This window comes from Eucalyptus grandis, chromosome 5, assembly GCF_016545825.1.
Source record: "Eucalyptus grandis isolate ANBG69807.140 chromosome 5, ASM1654582v1, whole genome shotgun sequence".
NCBI classification, from domain to species: Eukaryota; Viridiplantae; Streptophyta; class Magnoliopsida; order Myrtales; family Myrtaceae; genus Eucalyptus; species Eucalyptus grandis.
The window spans coordinates 6,906,389-6,928,662 of record NC_052616.1 but is presented as its reverse complement, the minus strand read 5'-3'; the positions used below and the strand labels follow the sequence as shown (position 1 = coordinate 6,928,662).

The 22,274-nt window shown below is 37.3% G+C and overlaps 2 protein-coding genes across 7 annotated transcripts; both read left to right on the top strand.

Moving 5' to 3' along the window:
* Nucleotides 1-1,647: 1,647 nt before the first annotated feature.
* LOC104443758 lies at nucleotides 1,648-6,989 on the top strand. 4 transcript variants are annotated; one of them, XM_010057286.3, is made up of 9 exons: nucleotides 1,649-3,576; nucleotides 3,704-3,836; nucleotides 3,914-4,061; nucleotides 4,151-4,396; nucleotides 4,701-4,967; nucleotides 5,356-5,425; nucleotides 5,616-5,733; nucleotides 5,884-5,961; nucleotides 6,319-6,989. In XM_010057286.3, the coding sequence occupies exons 1-5, from the start codon at nucleotides 1,905-1,907 to the stop codon at nucleotides 4,956-4,958; spliced, it is 2,457 nt and encodes an 818-aa protein (XP_010055588.2). In that variant the 5' UTR covers nucleotides 1,649-1,904; the 3' UTR covers nucleotides 4,959-4,967; nucleotides 5,356-5,425; nucleotides 5,616-5,733; nucleotides 5,884-5,961; nucleotides 6,319-6,989. The 4 variants fall into 4 exon arrangements, with proteins under 4 accessions (XP_010055589.2, XP_010055588.2, XP_010055586.2 ...); XM_010057284.3 differs by having other exon boundaries at nucleotides 5,501-5,733; XM_018874426.2 differs by having other exon boundaries at nucleotides 5,356-5,443.
* Nucleotides 6,990-13,734: 6,745 nt separating this feature from the next.
* LOC104443757 (MADS-box protein SOC1) lies at nucleotides 13,735-19,837 on the top strand. Of its 3 annotated transcripts, XM_010057276.3 has the most exons (8): nucleotides 13,735-13,890; nucleotides 14,255-14,504; nucleotides 17,994-18,075; nucleotides 18,758-18,819; nucleotides 18,923-19,022; nucleotides 19,156-19,197; nucleotides 19,322-19,363; nucleotides 19,461-19,837. In XM_010057276.3, the coding sequence occupies exons 2-8, from the start codon at nucleotides 14,323-14,325 to the stop codon at nucleotides 19,617-19,619; spliced, it is 669 nt and encodes a 222-aa protein (XP_010055578.2). In that variant the 5' UTR covers nucleotides 13,735-13,890; nucleotides 14,255-14,322; the 3' UTR covers nucleotides 19,620-19,837. The 3 variants fall into 3 exon arrangements, with proteins under 3 accessions (XP_010055578.2, XP_010055579.2, XP_039169157.1); XM_010057277.3 differs by lacking the exon at nucleotides 13,735-13,890 and having other exon boundaries at nucleotides 13,915-14,504; nucleotides 17,906-18,075; XM_039313223.1 differs by lacking the exon at nucleotides 13,735-13,890 and having other exon boundaries at nucleotides 13,917-14,504.
* Nucleotides 19,838-22,274: the final 2,437 nt, after the last annotated feature.

The window sequence follows — 22,274 nt, the reverse complement described above, 5'->3', positions numbered from 1 at the left end:
AGCAGCGGTTGCAATGGGGCTTTCTTCCCTTTGGGCTGGACAAGCTGCATCAAAAAACATAAGATATACAGAGCAGATCTAATCCTCTAGATGACAAGTTAAGAGTTTTGGCCCAAGAAGAGAAAAAAGACATGGAGATCATATTATCAATGATATTAGCAGTTCAGTTTCCCTGATTGATAACTACATGAGATGACCCGAGTGCAATGTTTCAAAGATGGGCTTCAGTTTGCAATGAACAGCAGCTGGAGTTCTGGGTAATGAAATCTCTTTCGTTTCATACAAAAAAGGTTAAAAAAAAAAAGCACAAGAAAGTTTGTGAATCCCCAATTGTCGATGGTGCGAACTTCACTGATCATTTAGCAGACTGAGACATGCTGGCTGAGTACCCAAGTTCTGGAGAACCACCAAAAGGCAAAGGTCATATCTGCTGAAGCTTCAATGTTGGAGCACAGGCCTAGGATCTTCAAACAGGTTAAGTTTCTTCATTCTCTAATGTGGCAAAATTTGTGAAGAAGAGAGAAATAGACGGTATGATAACTTTTGCATCATATACATTCGTCGATTTGATATTACCTGATAATTGTCCCCAATCCTCAAGTAGACCATCTGGGTGCTCTTTAAGTGTGCAAATTCAATTAACGAATGTAAAGAGAAGAGCAAGAGTAAGCCCTGACGCAGCAGGAAATACTTTGGTGCACTGATTTGAGAGAGAGCATAAGAAAGACAGCAACAGCTTAGAAAAAAGATCTTTTTTGCCAACCCCGATTGGTAAGGCCTATCTTTTTCACTGCAAAAATCTGCCAATAGTTCATCTATTGATTTATTCATTTGGGAACACAGATGAAGAATGGCCTCGCTGCAGTTGGTTGAATTTCAGTCATTCAGTATTACATCACGAAGATTTTCAGTTAGAAAAGCCGTCTTATAAGCTAATTTCACTTCAGATATACGTAATCCTATCTGTCTTTGCATGACTATCCGTTTTGCCTCCAGCACAGTCGCCAATTCCGTCAATTCCAACCACGGCGAAATTCAGTAGGAGCTAGCAATGTCGTCGATCTCACACTAGGCCTGGTCTAATAGAGAGAGCTCATGTACCAGCAAGAGCCTAACGAGCCATGTTCTTTTTGTCCAACCCCTTTTCTTTTGGCACCGTTTGACAAGTTAAACAGACGCATCTTTAGCGTAAGAGCGACCAAATTTCAAGAAAGTAAAATCGAAATTTGAATTATTAAATCCGGAGTATAAATTCACAATTGCATTATAAGAAACCAATTTCCAATAACTTTCTTTTCATGGCATTTGGTGGGCAAAATGTTTTCTTTCACAGTAATAAAAAAATGAATAATCCTCTTCTTTCTGTTCTTCCTCCTCTTTCGGCAATGTTTTGGCAAGTCAAACAACATATTTTTGGCACACGGGTGATCAAATTTTGAGGGAGAGAAAGTAAAATTGAAATTCGAATTATTAAATCTGGAGTATAAATCTGCAATTACAATGTAAGAAATCAATTTCTGATGACTTCCTTTTCATGGCACTTGGTGGGCAAAATGTCTTCCTTCAGGGTAATAAGAAATTAATAATCCTCTTCAAGAACGGTTCTTTTCCTAATTTTCGTCTTTCACCCTTTTAACCTTTTAAGCTACCAATCCCTCTCTCTCTCTCTCTCTCTCTCTCTCGCGGCCATATCCTTGTTGCACAGCTTCCCACGCAATATACAAGACCAGAAGTCAATACATAAAATCTCGGTGAAAAAGCATGAAATTTTAGGACTCCTCGAGCGTTGAATGCTTCCGGGGGGGGAAGTTCGAGCTCGTCGGGACGTCTTTGTGCCTGCTTGATTCCGCAATTTGGCTGTAAGTTGAAGAATTTCGGAGCTAGTTCATACCCAGTAGCTGGCTATGGCGAAACAAGCGAATACCCTCTTTCTTGAAGACTGGTTGAGAAGCAACAGCGGCGGCGGCGGCGGCGGTGTCAACAGCGCCGGCAACGGTCCTACTTCATCGTCGTCCGCTCGAGCAATAATTCAAGCCTGGGCCGAGCTCAGAGACTGTCTTCAGCACCAATCTTTCCAACCCCACCACCTCCAATCCCTGAAGACGCTCCTCAACTCTGAGGCTTCCCTTTATGTCGCGGACCCTCAAGCCAAGCTTTTGATCTCGACCCTCTCTTCTCCGAACGTCTCTCTCCCTCAGGAGTCGCATCCCATGTTTCTCAGGCTCCTCTATTTTTGGGTAAGGAAGTCCTTCAGGCCCAATCCCGTGCTTATTGATTCTGCCGTGGAGGTTGTGTGCGGAATTGTTGTTTCGGCGAGGTTTGATTCGGACTGGGGCCGTTTGGTGTTCGCCGAGGGTGTTCTTGTTCTGGGTGCATTCTCTGTCGTGCCTGCCGCATCCGATGCCTCGAAAGTTCTATGCTTGGAGTCCATTTGCAGGCTGTTGGAACATGGTGGTGCATTGATGAGGTTGTATGAAGGAGTCATAGCGAATGTCCTTGCGGGAATTGGATATGCTTTATCTTGTCCTGTCAATGTTCATTACGATAAATTTGTGAGCTTTTTGTTGGGAGTTTGGGGGGGTGAAGATGGACCTGAGATTAATATTCCAAGTGGACTTATGATTCTGCATTTGATTGAATGGGTGATCTCTGGATATATCAATTCTCGTTCTTTCGAAAAGATTAGGTTGTTTTCGCAGATTGCTTTGGAAAATTCAGAGGAGAAGTATGTTCCTTATGCTCTTTCAATGGCTGCTGGTGGAGTATTAAGAGCTTCCAATAGACTTGCATCTCGTGGTGCAGGGTTGGAGATTCTTGGATTGAGAAGTAGTGCAGAAGACAAGATGGAATATCTCGCCAGTGCATTGATTTCCAGAATGGGAGATCCTGGGAATTTTATTGACTATCCTGCGGATAGACTCCTTTTACAGTGTTTAGCCTTATCAGTTGCTCGGAGTGGCTCGTTATCTTCAAGAGCCCCCTTTCTTATATGCCTTGCTTCTGCATTGATGAATGAAATTTTTCCCTTGAGGCGTTTATATGCCAAGATACTTGATAATTCTCCTAGCGGTTCAGCTGGAATAAGGCACAGTGAGGTTAGAGAACATGTGGAAAGTGTTCTATTTAAAGAAGGAGGAGCTGTGACTGGCATTTTCTGCAATCTTTATGCTTCTGCGGATGAACAAAACAAAGCTCTTGTGGAGAATCTCTTCTGGCGTTACTGTTGTGATTTGTATGTGGGTCATCGGCAACTCGTTCTAGTGTTTCAGGGCAGAGAGAATAATTTACTTGGTGACTTGGAAAAAATTGCCGAATCTGCTTTTCTAATGGTTGTCATGTATGCATTGGCAGTTACAAAGCAAAAGTTAACTCCCAAACATAGCAAGGAAACTCGGATGGAGGTGTCGGTGCAGATATTAATTGCATTTTCTTGTTTAGAGTATTTTCGGCATATTAGGTTGGCTGAGTATCTGGATACTGTTAGGGCAGTCCTTCCTAGTGTTCAGGAAAATGAGTCTGCATGTGTAACATTTGTAGAGTCAATTCCTTCTTATGCTGATCTCACAGTTGGCCAAGGTAAGAATTATCTTCTGTTCTACTTATCAGTGCGCTTAGTGCCTAGCAATAGTATTTCTGAAAGTTATATGTGGATTATTGTATTTGATAAACTTCCGGATTTGTTCTGCATTTATTCCTTTGTCAGGATCAGAGTACTGTTGGTCCACAGATGACGTGCAGACTGCTCGCATATTGTTTTACCTACGGGTTATTCCAACCTGCATCGAACAGTTACCAAGTGCAGTCTTTAGGAAATCTGTGGCTCCAACTATGTTCCTGTATCCTTAACCAAGGGTCTTTTTTCCTAATGATATCTGAGTTGTGTGTCTTAGCATCCTTAATGAAGCTTCGATAGATATATGGGACACCCAAATGTAAAAGTAGCTCAAGCTGCACACTCTTTGTTTGCTGCATTTGTATCTTCTGGTAAAGATTCTTTTGAGGATCAAAGAGCGTCATTAAAGGAGCAGCTTGTGTTCTACTACATGCAGAGGTCTTTAGAGGTATCTACTGATATGGCTTTGCATGAAAAATCAATCTTTTTTTCCTTCATCAAAAGTTAGTTCTCATTGTTGTAATTTCTCTGTTGCAGGCATTTCCTGCCATCACTCCTTTTGAGGGTTTGGCATCTGGAGTGGCAGCCATTGTTAGACATCTTCCTGCTGGTAGTCCAGCTATTTTCTACTGCATACACAGTATTGCTGAAAAGGCAAATAAGCTATGCAATGTAGAGTTTGTTCATGATGGTCATATGTCCATGAAATGGCAAGGAGAGTCAGAACCTTGCAAAAATCTGCTGGAGCTGCTTCTGCGCCTTTTGTCACTCGTTGATATTCAAGTGAGCTCTCTTACTTGTTTGTTATGCCATGCAGTACAATCATTCTTAGCCAAACTATATATTAAATGATTATTTGCCTGGGTGCGCGTACCACTTTTGAACCACATTTTTCTCTAGTTTTATCATCTGATAGGAAGTTGCTTCCATCAGAGTGATAACTGAGGGACAAGAATACATTGGGGCAAAGTAACTTAGTACATGGGTGCAGAGCTTAATAAGAAACTCATTTTGTTGGAGAAATGACTTCTGCGATTGAGATAGTATATCTCCTTTGATGTGTTAAACTTGTGATATGATGATTCAGGTATTGCCAGACTTGATGAAGTTGTTGGCACAGCTGATAGTCCAGTTACCGAAAGATGGCCAGAGCATGGTGCTCAATGACTTGTATGCACAGGTTGCAGAGTCTGATGATCTTACCCGCAAACCCACATTAGTTTCATGGCTGCAGTCATTGTCTTACGTATGTACTCAAGCTAAGTCATGTGGGAGTGATATCTCCGAGATTTCTTCATCGAGGAAAGAATCACCAAGTTGGAGTGCTAAACTTGCACGACTTTAAAATGTTGAGGTGCAGTCTTGACTTTTCTGACTTGATGCAATTGTCTTGTGCACTCACATTTCTGTCAGCAGGCAGTAGTATGTAATTTTGCATTTGATGGGTGGTAAAATCTGGTTTCAATTCAGTGCTACTATTAGTTATGAAAATAAAAGAACTCCCTTATGAAGATTTTTCAAGATTTTGGATAAGTGGCAACTATCTCACCATTTCTACATGGCATAAGATTAACCAGTTGTGCGCTCTCATTAGAGTTTTTGATCAATTTTCTATATATATCTTCTTGAGTTAAAATACTTCTTGTTTAGCATAGGTTGTTTATCTTAGTTTCAAATCAATCAAGATATTCCCTTCTCTTTTACTCTGTTGAGTTCATTTTCCTTCGTTTTCCCTTGCATAGATGCCGGCAGTGGGAGGTTCTTCAATTCTGAGATTCAATTATGCTTATTGATATGTCAACAAGAGAACAAGTACGATATAATTTACAAGTGAGTTGTCGTTTCTATTTCTATGCCTAATCACCTAAATGTAGCTGGTTACATCAGGCATGCGGCCTCGTCCCCAACAACTCTGGTCATGTTGCATATCCAAAAACCAACAAATGAATACCTTAGTGATTGGATTTTTGCACATTGTTAACTTGGTCAATCTGTCTTATAGAGCTGAATCTTGAACCTGCGAAGATGACCTGTCATTGAAATATCAACATAGATTTTTAAAACAGATCAGAGCTGGCAGACCAAATGGAACTCCACTGCTTAACCTCACTCCTGACCAGGTTAGCTTTTCTATGCGACTATTTTGTCTGTCATGCAATCTTCTTTTCGTATAGAAGAGCGATTAACGGTGTCAGTTTCACATCATGTGTTGCTTTCACTCTGTTTTTTCCTCTTAATGATTGATGGGGTGCATGTGCGCTTCGCTGCAGAGTGGAGATTAAATTTCCAGATGCAAAGCTATTAGATCCCTCCGAGTTGCTTGTATTTTTCTGCCGAACATAATCCTGGTAATGAAACTCAATTTTCCTTTTGCCTTGAAGAAATCTGAATTGTATATATGCCCAGAGAACAGTTAGATACAACTCTTGACACTCATTATAGTTTGTCAACTTAGGCGCTGATGCCGCCCTTTTACCCCTAGTTTAGGGTAAAGTAGTTTCAGTAGAAGGTATGTATTTTATCTTCTTCTGTTTGTCTGAGATATGCTGACAAATATCAGACGAATACGAAAATCTGTGATGCCCACCCTTTCTTTGCTTGGATCACTTATTTTGATTGGTTAGAGAGCCTGCTTAAATTACTACCTTGAAGTTTCACTGTAAAGAAATCTAACCTTTACTACGATAATCATCATCCAAATGTAGGTCTGCTGCAGCTCAGAGACTCTGCTTATGTTTACCTAACACAGGTTCCAAATACTCCTTTTCACCCAGATACCGGAATGTTCTATATCCGCATGCTATCTGCTAGTTGTATGAACTAGAAGAGGATACTGTTTATTCACACGTATAGTGGATGCCACAATATGAGTGGAGTCGACATTTCAATCGGCATGTGAAAGGGATTGAGCATGTTCCAACAATGTCCACAATTAATCTGAGGTGATGGCGGAGTAGCTACTGATTCATAGTGATGGGGACTATTGCGGAATGGGAGAAGAGGTTTACCAAAAAGACTATGCATGGGGTCACAGATGAAGACAGGTGCTTAGGAACAGTATGTTTTATAAGCTTAATTTCAATGCTTTTGTCGGGCACTCACTGGTTTCCCAGAGTTCCTTTTCTTCTCGTCCTCTCTTTTTTATTCTTTATTCCAAGTTGTTGATGGTCCCCTTGCGCCACAGTGACCGCACTGGCCCTCCTTTCAACCGGAAGTTTTCCTGAATTGGTTGGCCAAAAAAGAAAGAGATAATAGTATAAATAAACTTCGATTCAGTGTGCGATCTCGTTTTCGAACTTTTAATTTGTGTAATGTGGTTCATAAACTTAGACTCAATGTGTAATGTCTTCTTTAATATTTAATTTATCCAAGTAAATGTTCAATGTAGTCCATAAATTATTGATAAATGTCTAATGTAGTTTTTAAATTATATTAAAAAAAAAAAATTGAAGGACTATACTGAATGTTGGATCAATAGTTAGGATTATCACAAATTAAAAATTAGGAATGATCTTATGTATTGAATTAAATTTTAGAATTGTTTGTTATTTTTTTTTAAAGAAAAGAAGGGAAGAAAATGAGATGTTCACAATCGCTGACGTCTAGTTTCATGTGGGATCCTCGGAGCAGAACTTTGCGCAGACAACTAATTATTGTCCTTTTGACTCCTGAGGATTACCTTGTTTCTATCCTAATATTGGCATGTGGATGCGATCTTTAACTCGTTATGCAGTTGACGTTAGTGCTTCATTCGACAGGCCAAACGCATTGTGATTTAAACTAAAATTATGCATTGCGATTTAAACTGTAATTAAGGTCTGGGTTCTGTTAAGGAGTGTGCCAAAGTACTATTTTTGTTTAACTACTCCTGTGGAGTGTTTTCTTTTTTCTTTCTATTTTGTACTTTTGTGGCATTGAAATGATGAAGTAACGGCCAATGGAACTCTCTGCTATGAAGGTAGGGGGCGGGGTGGCGGTGAAAATATTTTATAATGTAAGGAATGCAAATTGCAGCTTAATAAGTGTAGTAAGCAAGATGTCGAAATTTGCTTTGTGCTTTTAGGTTTAAGTGGACGGGCCTGATCGTGGGATGTTCTGCTAGTACTTCTTTGAGGTAGCCGGCTAACTACGGTTGTCTTTGAATTTCGAAAAGAACTAGAGAATTGAAGTGAAATCTTTGAAACTCATATCGCTTGGTAATCATGAGACAAAACCTTTTAGATATGTTAATCAATTCATGCCGCGCATCCAATAAGACCTAGAGAAGTGTAAGATAGAGAAGCAAATCATGTGCCTCTTTTGAGTGCTAAGAACACCTCGTTTATTATGACAACGCTTCACATCAAAGTAAAAAAAGAAGGAAAACGAGTACACATATCATGTTCTAGAGGATCTAATGCTCGAGAGATAAGCTCATACCTACAACTACACAAAGGAAGCTTCTAATGAGCTATTTGATCTCGACTAAGATTATTTGAGTGGTGCTCGATTCTTTGAGTTGAGTAACTCGTCAACTTAATTGTTATGGCAGATGCAGAAATTAAAAGGAAATTAAAACTGAGAAGAATAAAAGAATACCGGATTACATAGAAACCCTTGTCGGAAAAATCATGGGGGGAGGAGAAACAAAATCCACTATAGAATTTTAAGTATTACAAAAGGTGGTTGTGAAAAACTAAGACTTTTTTTGTCTCAAATTTTTAACCTCATAACTTGAGAAAAATAATATTTATATTGTTCCCAAGCCCTAACGTTGGCTCAAGCCCATTAAAAAGAAGAAGAAGAAAAGATTTAAGACATTTACAACAAATCTCCACCTTGGCTTGATTCTACATAAGTACAATCTTCTCCTCCCATTAGAATAAAACTTAGTTGCATCAAACATTAACCAAATCCAAGCAATGATTGTATTTGGCTATAGGTAAAAGCTTTGTCAACATATCAACTGGATTGTTTTCTGTACCAATTTTCAAGACCTTAATATAGCTATCAACAAGAATGTCTCGAATAAAATGATACCATATATTAATGTGCTTTGTTATCTCATGGTACATTTGATCTATAGTAAGATGAATAGCACTTTGAGCATCACAATGGATAATAACCACACCATGATCCACAATAAGTTCTTCAAATAAGCCTCTTAACCATATAGCCTCTCTAATTGCCTCTATAGTAGGCATATACTTTGCTTTTGTAGTAAACAAAGGAACTGTATGTTGCAAAGTAGCTTTCTAATTGATTGCATAACCTCCAATAGTAAAGATGTACCCAATCAATATATCCTATCCAAATGTCACTAGTTTTCCAAAACTCTAAACCAAAATCATAAGTATCCTTCAAATATTTCAAAATCCACTTCACAAATTGCCAATAAACTTTGCTTGGGCATGATACACTAATAGCATGTGAAATATCGGGTCAAGTACAAACCATGTTATATATAAGGCTACCAACAACACTGGAACATGGAACATGGGACATATATTTTATGTCATCATCTGTTTATAGACATTTTTATTAGTTGATAATAATAAAAAAATGAGCAGTAAGAGGAGTATTTACTGGTTTGTCATCTTTCTAGGAGAAATATAATTTTAACCCTTTTCGATCTCGTCAAATTTCCATGCTTAGGATTTTCTTTGTTACACTTAAATCTTTTGTCTTAAATTTAGTGCTCAAGTATGCCTTCAAATTATGTATATTGGATTTATCTTTTGCCACAATCAACATATAATAACAGATAAATAAAAGAGCCACTAGGAAGTTTGGGCAAATATACATAGCTACCATATTTTCTCTTACAATAGTCAATTTTTACCATAAATGAATCAAACTTTTTATACCACCATCTAGGCGATTGCATTAAGCCCTATAGACTTTTTTAATAGACAAACATGATATTTTTTACCTTCAAACTGAAAATCCTTTGGTTGACCTATATAAATTTTGTCTTTAGGTTCACCATGCAAGAAAGTTGTTTTTACATTGAGTTGTTCTAACTCTAAATCTTGCATAGCAACTAATGCAAGAAAAATCCGAATGAGCTATGTTTAACAATAGGTGAGAACACATCATTAAAATCAATTCCCTCAATCTGACTATAGCCTTTAGCAACTAGATGAGCTTTGAACTTGATTTCTTCAATTCCAAAATTACCTTCCTTTCTTTTGAAAACCCATTTATAACCCAAATATTCTATTCTTTTGGTGGCTTGACAAGCTCCCAAATTTGATTCTTTTCAAAAGATTACATCTGTTCATTCATAGCAACTAATTACTTTGTCGAACCTTTTGAAGAGAATGCTTTTTTGTAGGTTTTAGGCTCACCATACTCTATTGACTCTACAATTGAAAGAGCATAATCAACAAAATCTAAGAACCCATATTTCTATGGAAGCTTCATTGTCCTTCTTGGTCTATCTCTGCAATAGAATACTATTCCTTCTCAGGTTCTTCGAACTCAATATTATTAGTAGATGAATGAATTGGTTGTGAAGAAATTACTTCAAGCTCTACTTTATCTACAACACTTTGGCTTTTCATCACAAAAAATGGATGATTTTTTCTTAGGATGAAGCATAGTAGAGTCATCAAAAGTAATATCTCAATTGATAATAATCTTAGTTGAATTAGCACACCAAAGTCTATAATTTTTTATACCAGAAGCATAACCAAAAAAGATGCATTTTTTTGCTCTAAGCTCTAATTTGCCTTCGCTAACATGTGCATATGCTGGACATTTGAATACTTAAAGAGAAGAATAATCAGTAGGTTTACTTGAGCATACCTCCTCGGGTGTCTTGTACTCAATAGAAATGCAAGCGGAATGATTTATCAACCAAGCAGTTGTATTGACTGCTTCAACCCAAAACTCCTTACCTAAACTGGCATTAGACAATAGGCACCCAGTCCTTTCTAATAAGATTTTGTTTTTGCGTTTGCAATGCTATTTTGTTATGGTGTATTCACTGTAGTATGATGTCTCATAATACCTTTAACTTTGCAAAACTCATTAAACTTACCTCCACAAAATTCCAGTCCATTATCTATTCTCAATCGCTTAGTCTTCTTACCAGTTTGCTTCTTAATTAATGTTTTCCATTGTTTAAATGTAACAAAAACATCACTTTTTTGTTTTAGGAGATAAACTCAAACCTTTATTGAAAAATCATCAATGAAAGTGAGTAAATATCTCGAAGTAAGGCCTTTCGAAGGAACTTTCTTAGGCCCCTAAAGATCAGAGTAAATATAATCCAAAGTGCACTTTGTCGTGTGAATTCCTATCTTGAAATCAATCCTTTTCTATTTTTCAAAGACACAATGCTCACAGATATATAGTTTTCCAATTTTCTGACCACATGGAAGACCTTATTTACTTAGCTCCTCCGTCTCTCTAATACTTATATGGCCTAATCTCATGTGCCATATTTTAGAGTTGTCTTTTCAGTCATAGCGGATGAGACATCAACTTAACCGGTAACTGTAGTGCTTTGCAGTTGCTACAAGGTGCCAGTTTTCAATCCTTTCATCAATAGAAGTGAACCTTTCATAATCTTCGTAACTCCACCTTCAACTCTAAACTTACAATTGTTAGCATCAAGTGTACCCAAAGCGATGATGTTTTTCTTCAAATTGGAAACGTGTTTGACATTACTTTGTACGTGGAGAGCCAATCATGATTAAGACACATGTGGTACGAATAACCTGAATTAAGAATCTAGCTATCACTGGATTTGTTTTTATCTTTTGCAACCAATAACTAATTTTCGTTTTCTTTTTCAGTAGTAACAACTTGAGTGGGGTTTTCCTTTCCTTGATTCTGCCTAATCTGGTAGTTTTGATTAGTCTGTCGATTTGCGTTCCCTTGATTTTGCTTTGCTTTCAGTTTCAAACAATTTTTCTTGATATACCTCTTAAATTTACAATAGTTGTAAATCAAACCCCTATGCTTTGATTTTAATCTAGACTTGCCATCATCACTTCTCTTAACAAACCTTCCTCTAGCAACTAAATCAACCCCATAATCATTACTGCATTCAAAAGTCAATTATGTATCTTGTTTTTCCCTATTTAGAAGACTAGTCTTGACATCTTCAATAGTAATAGTTTTTCTACTAACAAACATGGTTTTTCTAAAATTCTTATAAGAGGAAGGTAGTGAACCTAACAATGAGAGAGCTTGATCCTCATCTTCGACCTTAACATTAATAGTTCTTAATTCAATAGATAATAACATTGAATTTAGAAATATGAAATTTAAGAGAAGCAACTTCAGCCACACGAAGAGTAAAGAGTTATTGCTTGAGCCTCAACCAATTGGTGAGGGATTTTATCAAAAAAATAAAAATAAAATACTCTCCAATCTATTCCATCAACATGCAGCTATTTTCTAGTCTAGTGCCTCATGCGGAACTTCATTCATGAGGCACAATTGAATAGTAGATATGGCTCTTTCATCCAATTCTTTTCATGTTTTATCTAACGTGTTTTTTGATTTCTTTCCTTTTCCAAGTAGAGTTTTATTCAAACCCTGTTGTGTAAGAATAGCCAATATACAAACTTGCCATAGGTTGAAATCGCTACTTCCCTCAATCTCCTCAATATCAAATCTCGTTGTTGAACTTGAAACTATAACAAGAAGATCAAGAAAAACCCTAAGGCTATAATACCAGTTTGTTATGGCAGATACGGAAATTAAAACGAAATTAAAACTGAAAAGAATAAAAGAACACTATATTTACGTGGAAACCCTTGCGGGAAAAACCACAAAAGGAGAAGCAAAATCCCTATAGAATTTCAAGGATTGCAAAAGGTGGCTATGAGAAATTAAGATTTTTCTGTTTCAATTTTTATAACCTAATAACTTGAAAAAAAAAATTATATTGTCTCCAAGCCCTAATGTTGGCCTAGGCCCATAAAAAAGAAGAAGAAGAAGAATTAAGACACACTCAACACTAATCAAATAGGCAGATTTCCATCTACTATAGTTACATCCCTATATACTAGTTTCACTCAATGATAAATCAGATTTGACATCAGAAACGAATCAAGTCAAGTCAACTTTAAGCTCGTCAAAAGCTTAATCAAGTCAATCTCAAGTTTGACTAATTTGGGCTATTATATTATTATCCCATACCTAACTATACCTAATCAATTGAAGTCAAGTACGAATAATTCAATCACGCACAAATTAGTGGACACTGTAGATGGACTCCACAATTGCGCCGCTAAACTAGTTGAGAGATATTAGATTGGAGTGGTGCGCCCACCCGGAGCGTCTCGAAGCGCACAGCACATTCTCATTGGTCGATGATCTAAATTCGGCGATGTGGTGGCTCGTTACTGGTTCTATCCACCTCAGCAGCACGGGGGAAAAATTATTATCCGACAGGCTTCTATCTAGCGCATCAAATGCTTTCTATTCTGTCTCCTCGCTCTCTCCTGGGAGAGGTATCTTTGGTGGGATGATAACGACAAGACATGGCCTTTAATTCCATCACGAGATTTTCGTAAATGAATGAGTTATTGAGCATGTAATAAACAGTCATGTTACTAATGAAAAATTACGAGAGATTGTCATTTTTCACATAATTTTGATGACCTTCTGCTTAATATTTCTATGTTTTATATAAATCAAGGCATATTGTATTCAAGTTTTCTTTTATTTGGTGATTTAGGAAAAAAGAAATAACTACTCTTATTGCTAAAAAGGGGAGTTGTTTTTCTCTTATTTAATATTATCATTTTCAGCCTATAGCAAACGTTTTTCATGCATGGATTAGTTTTTCGCCATCCAAATATCGGAAAATCAGAAAATAATTCTCGAACATCGGTCTTCTTATAAACAAACGAACCCTTAAACATTATTTCATGTGTAACGACATGAACAATTGGGAAAATCAATTAATTTGTAAAACGTGATTGGATTTGTGGGTCATGTAATACAGTGATGAATGATGGACAATTTTTTATTGTATTTTTTTAGTTCAAAAGCGAACTAAAGCGTCGGACAATCCTGCAATCTCACGCGTGATATTCTTAGGTCAACATGGCGTTGAGTTTAGCATTGTTATCAAAAACTAGATGTGGGGAGGAAGGACAAGGGCCCACTCCCCCCTAGCACCACGTGTCGCCTCGTCACGAGGCGGTATCGGATTTTCCATGTACCCATTCGTTCGGAGTTTTTTATTCCCCCTAATTATATATTTTTTTTTCTGCCCTTGTTTTGAGAGGCGCCTGTGTCTCTTCTCCAGGATCTTTACCAAAACAAGAAAGGTATTTTTGATTTCTGTCGTTCTCTATTCATCCACCCCATTAATTTAAGCATTCAAAGAATGTTTCCTAGGGTTAGCCATGAGAAGGCTAGGGTTCTTGGATTTATCTTTTCTTGGGTCCCTGAATTTTTCTCACTTGGGATAAATAATAGATAATTTAGAAAAGGAGATATCTGATTTCTTTCCCCTTCAACCAACAAGCACTTTTCTTTCTTCTTGACTTGGTTTCATCCGGTTCAGATTCCCGTCCCTCCTTTTGCTATTTCTGGAAAACCTAATCCGGGTCTTGCAGATCCGGTAGCCTCCTCAAGGAAGCTGTCTCTCGATACACCATTTCTCAACTCCCCATTTTCTTGGCATCGCAGAATCGTTTCTTGGACTTTCTTGAGCTGCTCCTTTCGCCTCATTTCTCAAGTGCGTGAAAACCAAAAAAATGGTGAGGGGGAAGACTCAGATGAGGAGGATAGAGAACAAGACGAGCAGGCAAGTGACCTTCTCGAAGCGTCGGAACGGGCTGCTCAAGAAGGCCTTCGAGCTCTCGGTTCTTTGCGATGCTGAAGTCGCCGCCATCATTTTCTCTCCTACTGGAAAACTTTATGAGTTCTCTACCTCAAGGTACTTCAGTTAGTGAACCAAATTACTGTCGTTGCTATAATTACTAGCTGTTTCTTGATTTGCCGTCTTCGGTCATGACTAGATTGGCTGCGAAAAAGCGAAACGAAAGGAATGAAAACCCTATAATTCTTATCAAGTTTTCTGGTAGGAATTAGTGCCTTTCTATTCATTTTAATTTTTAGTACAGATGACGCTGTCATTAATAATAATGTTTCTAAGTAGCCTACGACTTTATATAAAATGGCAGGTAACTATCATCTCATCTTTTTTCTTTTTTCGGCCCTATAATCAGATCTTTATCTTCTGTGGTTACAGTCTTGTACGGCAATTAGTATATAGTCAAATTTATTTCCGTATCTTCTGGCCCTGGCTGAGATCTGCATAATCTCCGCCGTACTACTTGGAGTACGAAATATAGAAAACAGACATTTATTTGCACATGGATGAAAAAATTATATTTGCAGATGGTATTTACTGTCAACACCATATTGGCCTAAATTTTCATTTTATGTAACTAAATATATAACTATATGAAAGGCGAAAGTTCTCTTTGCAAGATGGCACGTGTAAAAGATTTCTCACTGTTGGGTCAAACGTAATTCCTCATAAAGGTAGTGTATAAACAAGTTGGTCATGTTATGCTCAACATTTTCTAAACCATACTTCGTATCAACATAACTTTGATCTATATGAGTATAGTTTAACTTGTCGGACATTTCCTTTATCTCAAAAAGTATGAATTTTTGTAGCAAAAGAATTACTTCTTCATTGTCAACTTGGAAATAAGATCTTTATACATATATATACTCATTTTCGAGTTGCACATATAGGAGCTCACATGAAATAAAAACTTCCTACTGCAGGTACTGGTTAATCAATTTGTGAACTAGTTATTTTATTTTTTCATAAGACGGCTATGCATGCCTCGTGACTTGACTCATCCTAATGGATGCACGCGAATTGCCCCATCCACCGCATTGTGTAACCTACCCACAAAATGGTGGGCGTGGCTTAGATGACATCATTTTTTTTTTCTTTTCATCTAATGTTTACCATCAAATACATTTTGGTTACACTGACCACCATGGGAACCAACGTTCGTTGGTGTTGTCTTGGAAAGACTCGCTGACAAAGATAAGCTTAATCTTGCCAAGAATTCTCATACTGAAATCATCTATGGTAGAGGAAGATGGTGTATCTCTTTCTCAATATTGTATGCACTGTGAGAGGAGTTTATCACCTCAAATCTGCCTTCCTTAGTTCTTGATTTGTTTAAGAGCTATATCTTCTGAAAGTTTGGGTTTATGGCCACTAAGTTTATTATTTGTTAGGATTGTTTGTATGATCTCGGCGGCTCATTGGACTCAATATCTGTCATTCACATAGATAGTTTATGCATTTTCTTGAAAGTGTTAAGTGAAGCAGATGGGGACAACGTTTGCATGAAAAGAATCTAATCTTTTTTGGAAAACTAATCTGCTACTAAGAGCAACAGTTAGGATTTCCCAGTCCCAGTACTTAAAACAGAAAATCTATACCGTGCAATGCACTCCTAGTTAAAATGATATTATTCTCTCCTTAAAGCAAAGGCACTCGTTCTTCTCTTCCTCTCACATTTATACACTTACTACAAGGGATATATAATATGATGAACCGGTGAAGAAATATTTTAGACATGTGCTTTTGGTCCACTTCATTGGAGCTTACATTTTTGAGGAGATAGATCGATGTAACAATTTGCAGTACAGGATTGAATCCTGACATTTCATCTCAGCTTTATCGTATCTGTTATTCATGATTTTGTGCCTATTTTCCTAGCTTGCAGTGGTTGTAGGTTTGGCGAAGTTAAATACGCATCATGCGTTTCACGTCCAAAGATCGATATACCCACGATAAGAAATAAGATATAATATATAGAATTTATTCGGTGTTCACATATTACCTGCCAGTTTAAGTTGTTGAAAAGAAAGGTAAAAAAAAGGCTTGTTTCTAACAATAAGGGTGTAATGTCCTTTAGTGATAAATTAATAACCAGGAGGAAAGAGATCATTTTTACCGTATGATTGGTAATACGAAGAACAATCCTATATATTGTACCTTGGTGATCTATTAAAGATTACTTGAAGTTGTGATCTATCATCTCATTGCTTATCTTGTGTTCGAATGTTCAACTAAAAAACTTATACTAATAGGTGAAGACACACTGAATTAATATAAGGCTCATTGAAACCTCATAGACAAGTAACTTGAGAGATAGGGAGCCTCCCACAGTAAATAAATTTGGGGTGGAACTCAACTCCTATACCATATTAGAAAGTCCAATCCAAAAGTTTAAATTAATAGGTGGAAGGACAGTATATGAATATAAAATCCTAAGTAATCATTGTGGGATGCTTTAACGTGATGTATATAGTAAGATTGACGATGAAAAACACTTATATTTCGGCCAAGTTCTTGTTAAGCCCTGAGATATATAATTGCTAATACATGATGCCAAATACTTCAAGACTCCCAAATTTTGAAATATTATTAGTTACCTGTGTATGTTTCTTCAAAGAAGATAGAAATCCTATCTTTGATAAAAAAAACTGAGTGTACTGTTCTAGAGGCTCTTATGTCTTTGGTGACCAAACTAGCTGAAGACATTCATTTAAGAATGGACCTGATGAACTCTCCGTGTTTCATCTCGATGCCCATGCATCAATTACCATAGCAGCCGAAAAAAATGGATCTTTGTGACCTAATTCTTGGGTGGTTTCCATTAATTAACGGGAGCCGAGATTACATAGAATTTGTCTCTCTATAAATGACCACTTGCACTCTTTATTCAAACTTAAATTATTACGGTGATTTAGTAGTAATGAAGATTAAGAGAAGAGAAATCCCAGTTTTCAAGTCAACCTGGCTGTGCTATGCGTTAATAATAAGGATGGCTGAATTAGTAGAAAAAGTGCTCTTAAGATAAATATATGTATATACACTGTAAATTGCCGCTCCCTAATCATTTAAAACTTTTAGAGTAACGGGTACGCACTTAATTTTTAGCATGACAGCAGAATAAGATGTCAGTTCGTTTCATCAAACTAATTCTTTGCCAGTCATTGAGTTCCCCTTTTCCGGGGTTAGGTTGTGCTAAAATTTATGAATTGCTGAAAAAACTCGTCCTTCAATTTTCTTTTGCTCATCTGTTGATTAGATCATCAATCATATCTCTCTAGTTGATTCACCACTGAGCTTGTCAGTTCAAAGAACTTCAGCTGAGCATCCAAGCAAGATGTATGAAGCAACACGTCCATACATATATTCTTGGAAAGGAATTCTTACTTTGATAGCAGGTCAAAGGGTAAATATGTATCAGTGTATTTGTGCGTATCGTTAATTGTCATCTCGATATGTTTCAGTAAGCATTTGGCCTGGTATGGCTCTGGTCATTTCCACTAGGACACATGCAAGTCATATAAATGCTGATATGGCAGTGGTAATTTTCAGCATGAGCAGCATAATAGAACGATATCAAAGGAAAACAAAGGACCCGGGGTGCAGCGAGAAAACTACCGAAATCGATTTGCAGGTTTACCTTTTGATACTGATCATGTTCTTAGCATCCCTTCCTCGTCATCTCATGCATAAAAATTGATAGATTCTACAGCTAGCATGTTAACCATCTTTGATCAAGATGTCTTGAAGTTGCATTTAAGAGTCCACAGCTAGCTAGGGGAACTAAACAGTGCCCTTGTCGGGATTAATCATATTCTAATTAATTATTGCCGTGACTACAATGATTACATATTATCCTCAGATTTTTGAGTCTCTAATTTTCATAAAAAGGTTAGCAGGGAAAAGAAAGATCACCTAAGACAGGGAAAAACATCGTGCCCACTCTCACAAGTTAGACGAGTCATTTCTGTGCATCAATGGAGCGGATTGTATGAGTCATCTCTGAATGTGGACATCTCTTCTCAAACTTGCAATTAATTTTGGATGAGAAATCTCTCTGGGACACATATTTGGCATTAGCTTGTTGAAAGCAATTCTAATTATAGACAACCACATAATCTGTTCACCGTTATGAGAGGATACAATAGCAATCGTGCTATTTGCTTATGAATAATGTTCTTGCATAGTTGTCCAGCAATCAGTGACCTTCAAAGCATTCATTTCTCTCACTCAAGAATTTGAACAACAAAGAGAGAACAAACTCGAGACATCATTCAAGTTGAACGGAGCTAAGTGTGTCTGTCTTTTTGATGCAGAATATGAAGGGAAACTCTCTAGACATGGCAAAGATGATCGAACTTCTCAACGTTTCCAACAGGTCCGAGACCGATCTCCCTTGTAACGTTTCTGGCAAATATTTAAATCTTTATTAATCAGTCCAATATTGTATTGATTGCACTTTTGTGTGAATGTTTGTGTAGTCGGCTCTCAGGAGAACTTTCAGATACGTGTTCAATTGAGGAGCTACAATCAACACAGAACCTGTTAGAGAGAAGCTTATCCAAAATTAGGGCAAGAAAGGTATACGCAAGCTGCCCCTCTAGCTGTGTCGCTTAAGCTTTGATTCTACAATTTCCCCCAAAAAAGAAAGGGAAGTATGTACGAATTGCCACGATGCTAAAGTCAATTACTTGTCGATCTCATGCTCATGCAGAATCTACTCTTTAAGGAGCAAATTATGCTGCTAAAGCAGGAGGTAATCAAACTGTAAATCCATGCGCATGTACTTGTGATTGCATGTGCTTCTGCTGGTTTTGCTAGATTCATCGACTTGCAATCTCTAATTCCTATGCGATAAATCTTTCTTTGGTCCATTGCAGGAGAAGAAGTTGTTGGATGAAAACAAAAAGTTGCGTAGTAAGGTGATTTGCGTCTCCGTAGATTTCTTTTAGTTAATGGACACTGCTTGGAACTTCAAGTTATGAATCGTGATCTTACCATCGAAGTTTTATGTTCCAGAACGAAGTGCGAGGCCCGCTGAAATTTGTGACCGAGCATCCAGAAGTTCCTCGAGGACAGGGACTGGACGTGGAAACTGAATTATCCATAGGATGCCCTCAAAGACACCGATTAAACATCCATCCACATGAAGAAGGTTTGAGCATACACTGGCTATAATAGCTGTCATTTGTCCAAAGCTGGTACGAGCTTGACCATAACTCAGAAATCTGTGTCTCATTGTCATTTTTTCGTGATCGACTTCATAATATCTGTCCGAAGGGGTTTTCTTACCCTAATGATGGAAGAGGTAGGCTTTTAATTCGTTGCCTCCTTGTACTTTGGAGCATGTATTTGCTACTCATATATAAAGAACGTCCCTGGTGTTTGCGTACGTATGTATTCGTATAAGGATTATAGATGTTGGAGAGGCATCCATGTCATGTACAGTGACTTGGGGAATCGCACTCGACTGTCGCGGCCCATACCTTCTCGATGATTCAGTTTTGTTACCCTTTTATTATCCGAAAATTATCCGAATAAAACGGACAGAAACATGGTCCGGTCGATATGACCAAAATACAATCGCATGGTGTTTCTGATCAGCAAAGACTAAGAAAAGAAGGAAAGATCGGAAGCCAATAATTGAAGTTCCTCTTTTTTTGGTCATTGTGTTGCCCAAAAAAGCTGAACTTGGAGTCCCGCAGATTCATCCGTCTATACTTTGTTCCTCTTCCTAAGCTTTCGCAAAAGGTCAAATCATGTATGCGAAGAAGCTGTTCAACCGAAGAGATTCAGGCCAAAAACTTGGGGCTCTACTCGGGACTCATTCTTTCTTCTAATCGTGTGCTTAACCACAAACGCAGTGCCGTGTCCAAACCGATCAGCCCTCGTTAGACTTTATCGGAAAAAAATCCAGAAAAAAGCTTGAAAGTTACGTTGAAATTTGTTAAAAATGAGAACTCTTGGCTTACTTTGTAGGAATTGAAGATTCTTTCAAAGATTCATGCCGGCTCCTTTTCATATTGATAGCAACCTTCTATTGGTAGTTAAACTAGGGTTGATTTCGCAGAAGAGATTCGCCAATAAACGACCGAACCTAAACCTGTTTTAGTTTCCTTCGTTTTTGTTATGCTCGGAAACCTAAATTCCTCAAATCGCCCCATTGTTGTACTTTGTACCCTAAATTTTTAAATGATCATTGAATTCTCCACACGTTCATTTTGTATGACATGACTCTGTACAATTAGTCTAAAAGGAAAGTTGACTATTCGAGCCGACATTGTCAAGTATGTCATATTGGGCTCGATTTCTTTCCGTCATATTCCATTCATCAAAAAATTTATTCCGAAGGGCTTCCTTTCAACACTTCAATTCATTTCATCTCAAGAAATTCGGGTGACAAAGACATGATTAGACTTCGCTGCATTGTTACTTCATAAAACTCCGTCTGATTTTGACCTGGGTGCAAATCAACACTTGAGAAATATATATTGAACCGGCATCTTCTAGCGGCTTGGAGGGAAAGACGTTCGTGAATTTTCAACATTCATCCCCACAAAACATGGAGTCCAGCGAAGAAAATAATTCATCGGCTGATTCCGGGAGATGTCATCAATAAATGGGACCAACCACGTTCTACCCCCAACCGAAGGCCAAATTTTCTGCACAAACTATTTTGGAAGTATATGAGAGAACATATGAAGAATATGGCCAGAATGATTGCCTATATTTTATTAAATTTGGAAAAAAGGGCCAAATTTGAAAGTGACTAGTCGATCAAGTTAGGTGTACCTTTATTATTTTGGAACGCCAAGAGTTTATTAAGGTAGCCCACGAAGAGTTACTACGCATGCTAAATAAAGATCATATATGAATTATTAATGCAAGGTTTTATATGAATATATTATTTTTTGGGTACTGGCTGATGTGTTAGGAATTGCTTGACATTACAGCTTGCACACAAGTGTCAAATGGCTCCAAGGTTAGATAGGCATGAATGAGTGGCTAGAGATTATCGATTGAAACAGTAACATATCCAGACAGATTGGAGAAGATTGGGAAATCATGTTTCCTTTGGCAAAAAAGAAGAACATCACTTAAACTCATATTAGGGCTTTTAGTTATGGTGACAAAGTGCTCATAATCAAGCATAATATCATATATCATATTTTGTGAGAATTTGCTTGATTATGGGTCCACCCATGATCCACCTTACTCTCGAATCTCAATCGATTTTCATAATGGTATCTATCTTTCACATCGTCAATTGTTAATTAAATTCCACCCCAACCCTTCACTATTTGTGCCTCCTACATGAAAATATATGTCCCAGTCTCTCGTCATTGAGTGTAAGTTCTTTCCAATTATGTTGCATTGAAGTGTAAATTCTCTCATATGTTAGACTCCATTTCATGTTTAGATCTTTCATACTCTCCTAGCATGGGCCTTACCTTTTCTTTTTATCTTTTGGCTTAATACCTTGAAAAATCCCAAACTAGTATATCCATGATAAATTTATTACAAATTAATTTTTTAACTATCAAAAGCTCTAAATTGGTATACCATTGACAAATTTATCACACCCATGATAAATCTACCAAAAAATAATTTTTTTAATTACCAAAAATCCAAAATTGATATACACGTGATAAATTTACTCTAAATTAATTATTTGACTATCAAAAATCCCAAATTAATATACTTGTGACAAACTTACTTTCTATTAACTTCCATCAAATTTGAACTTTAAATTTGTTGACCTAGATGACATATGGTATTGACAAATCCATAGGGTAAAAATTATTAAAATCTCAAATTGATACACCTGTGATA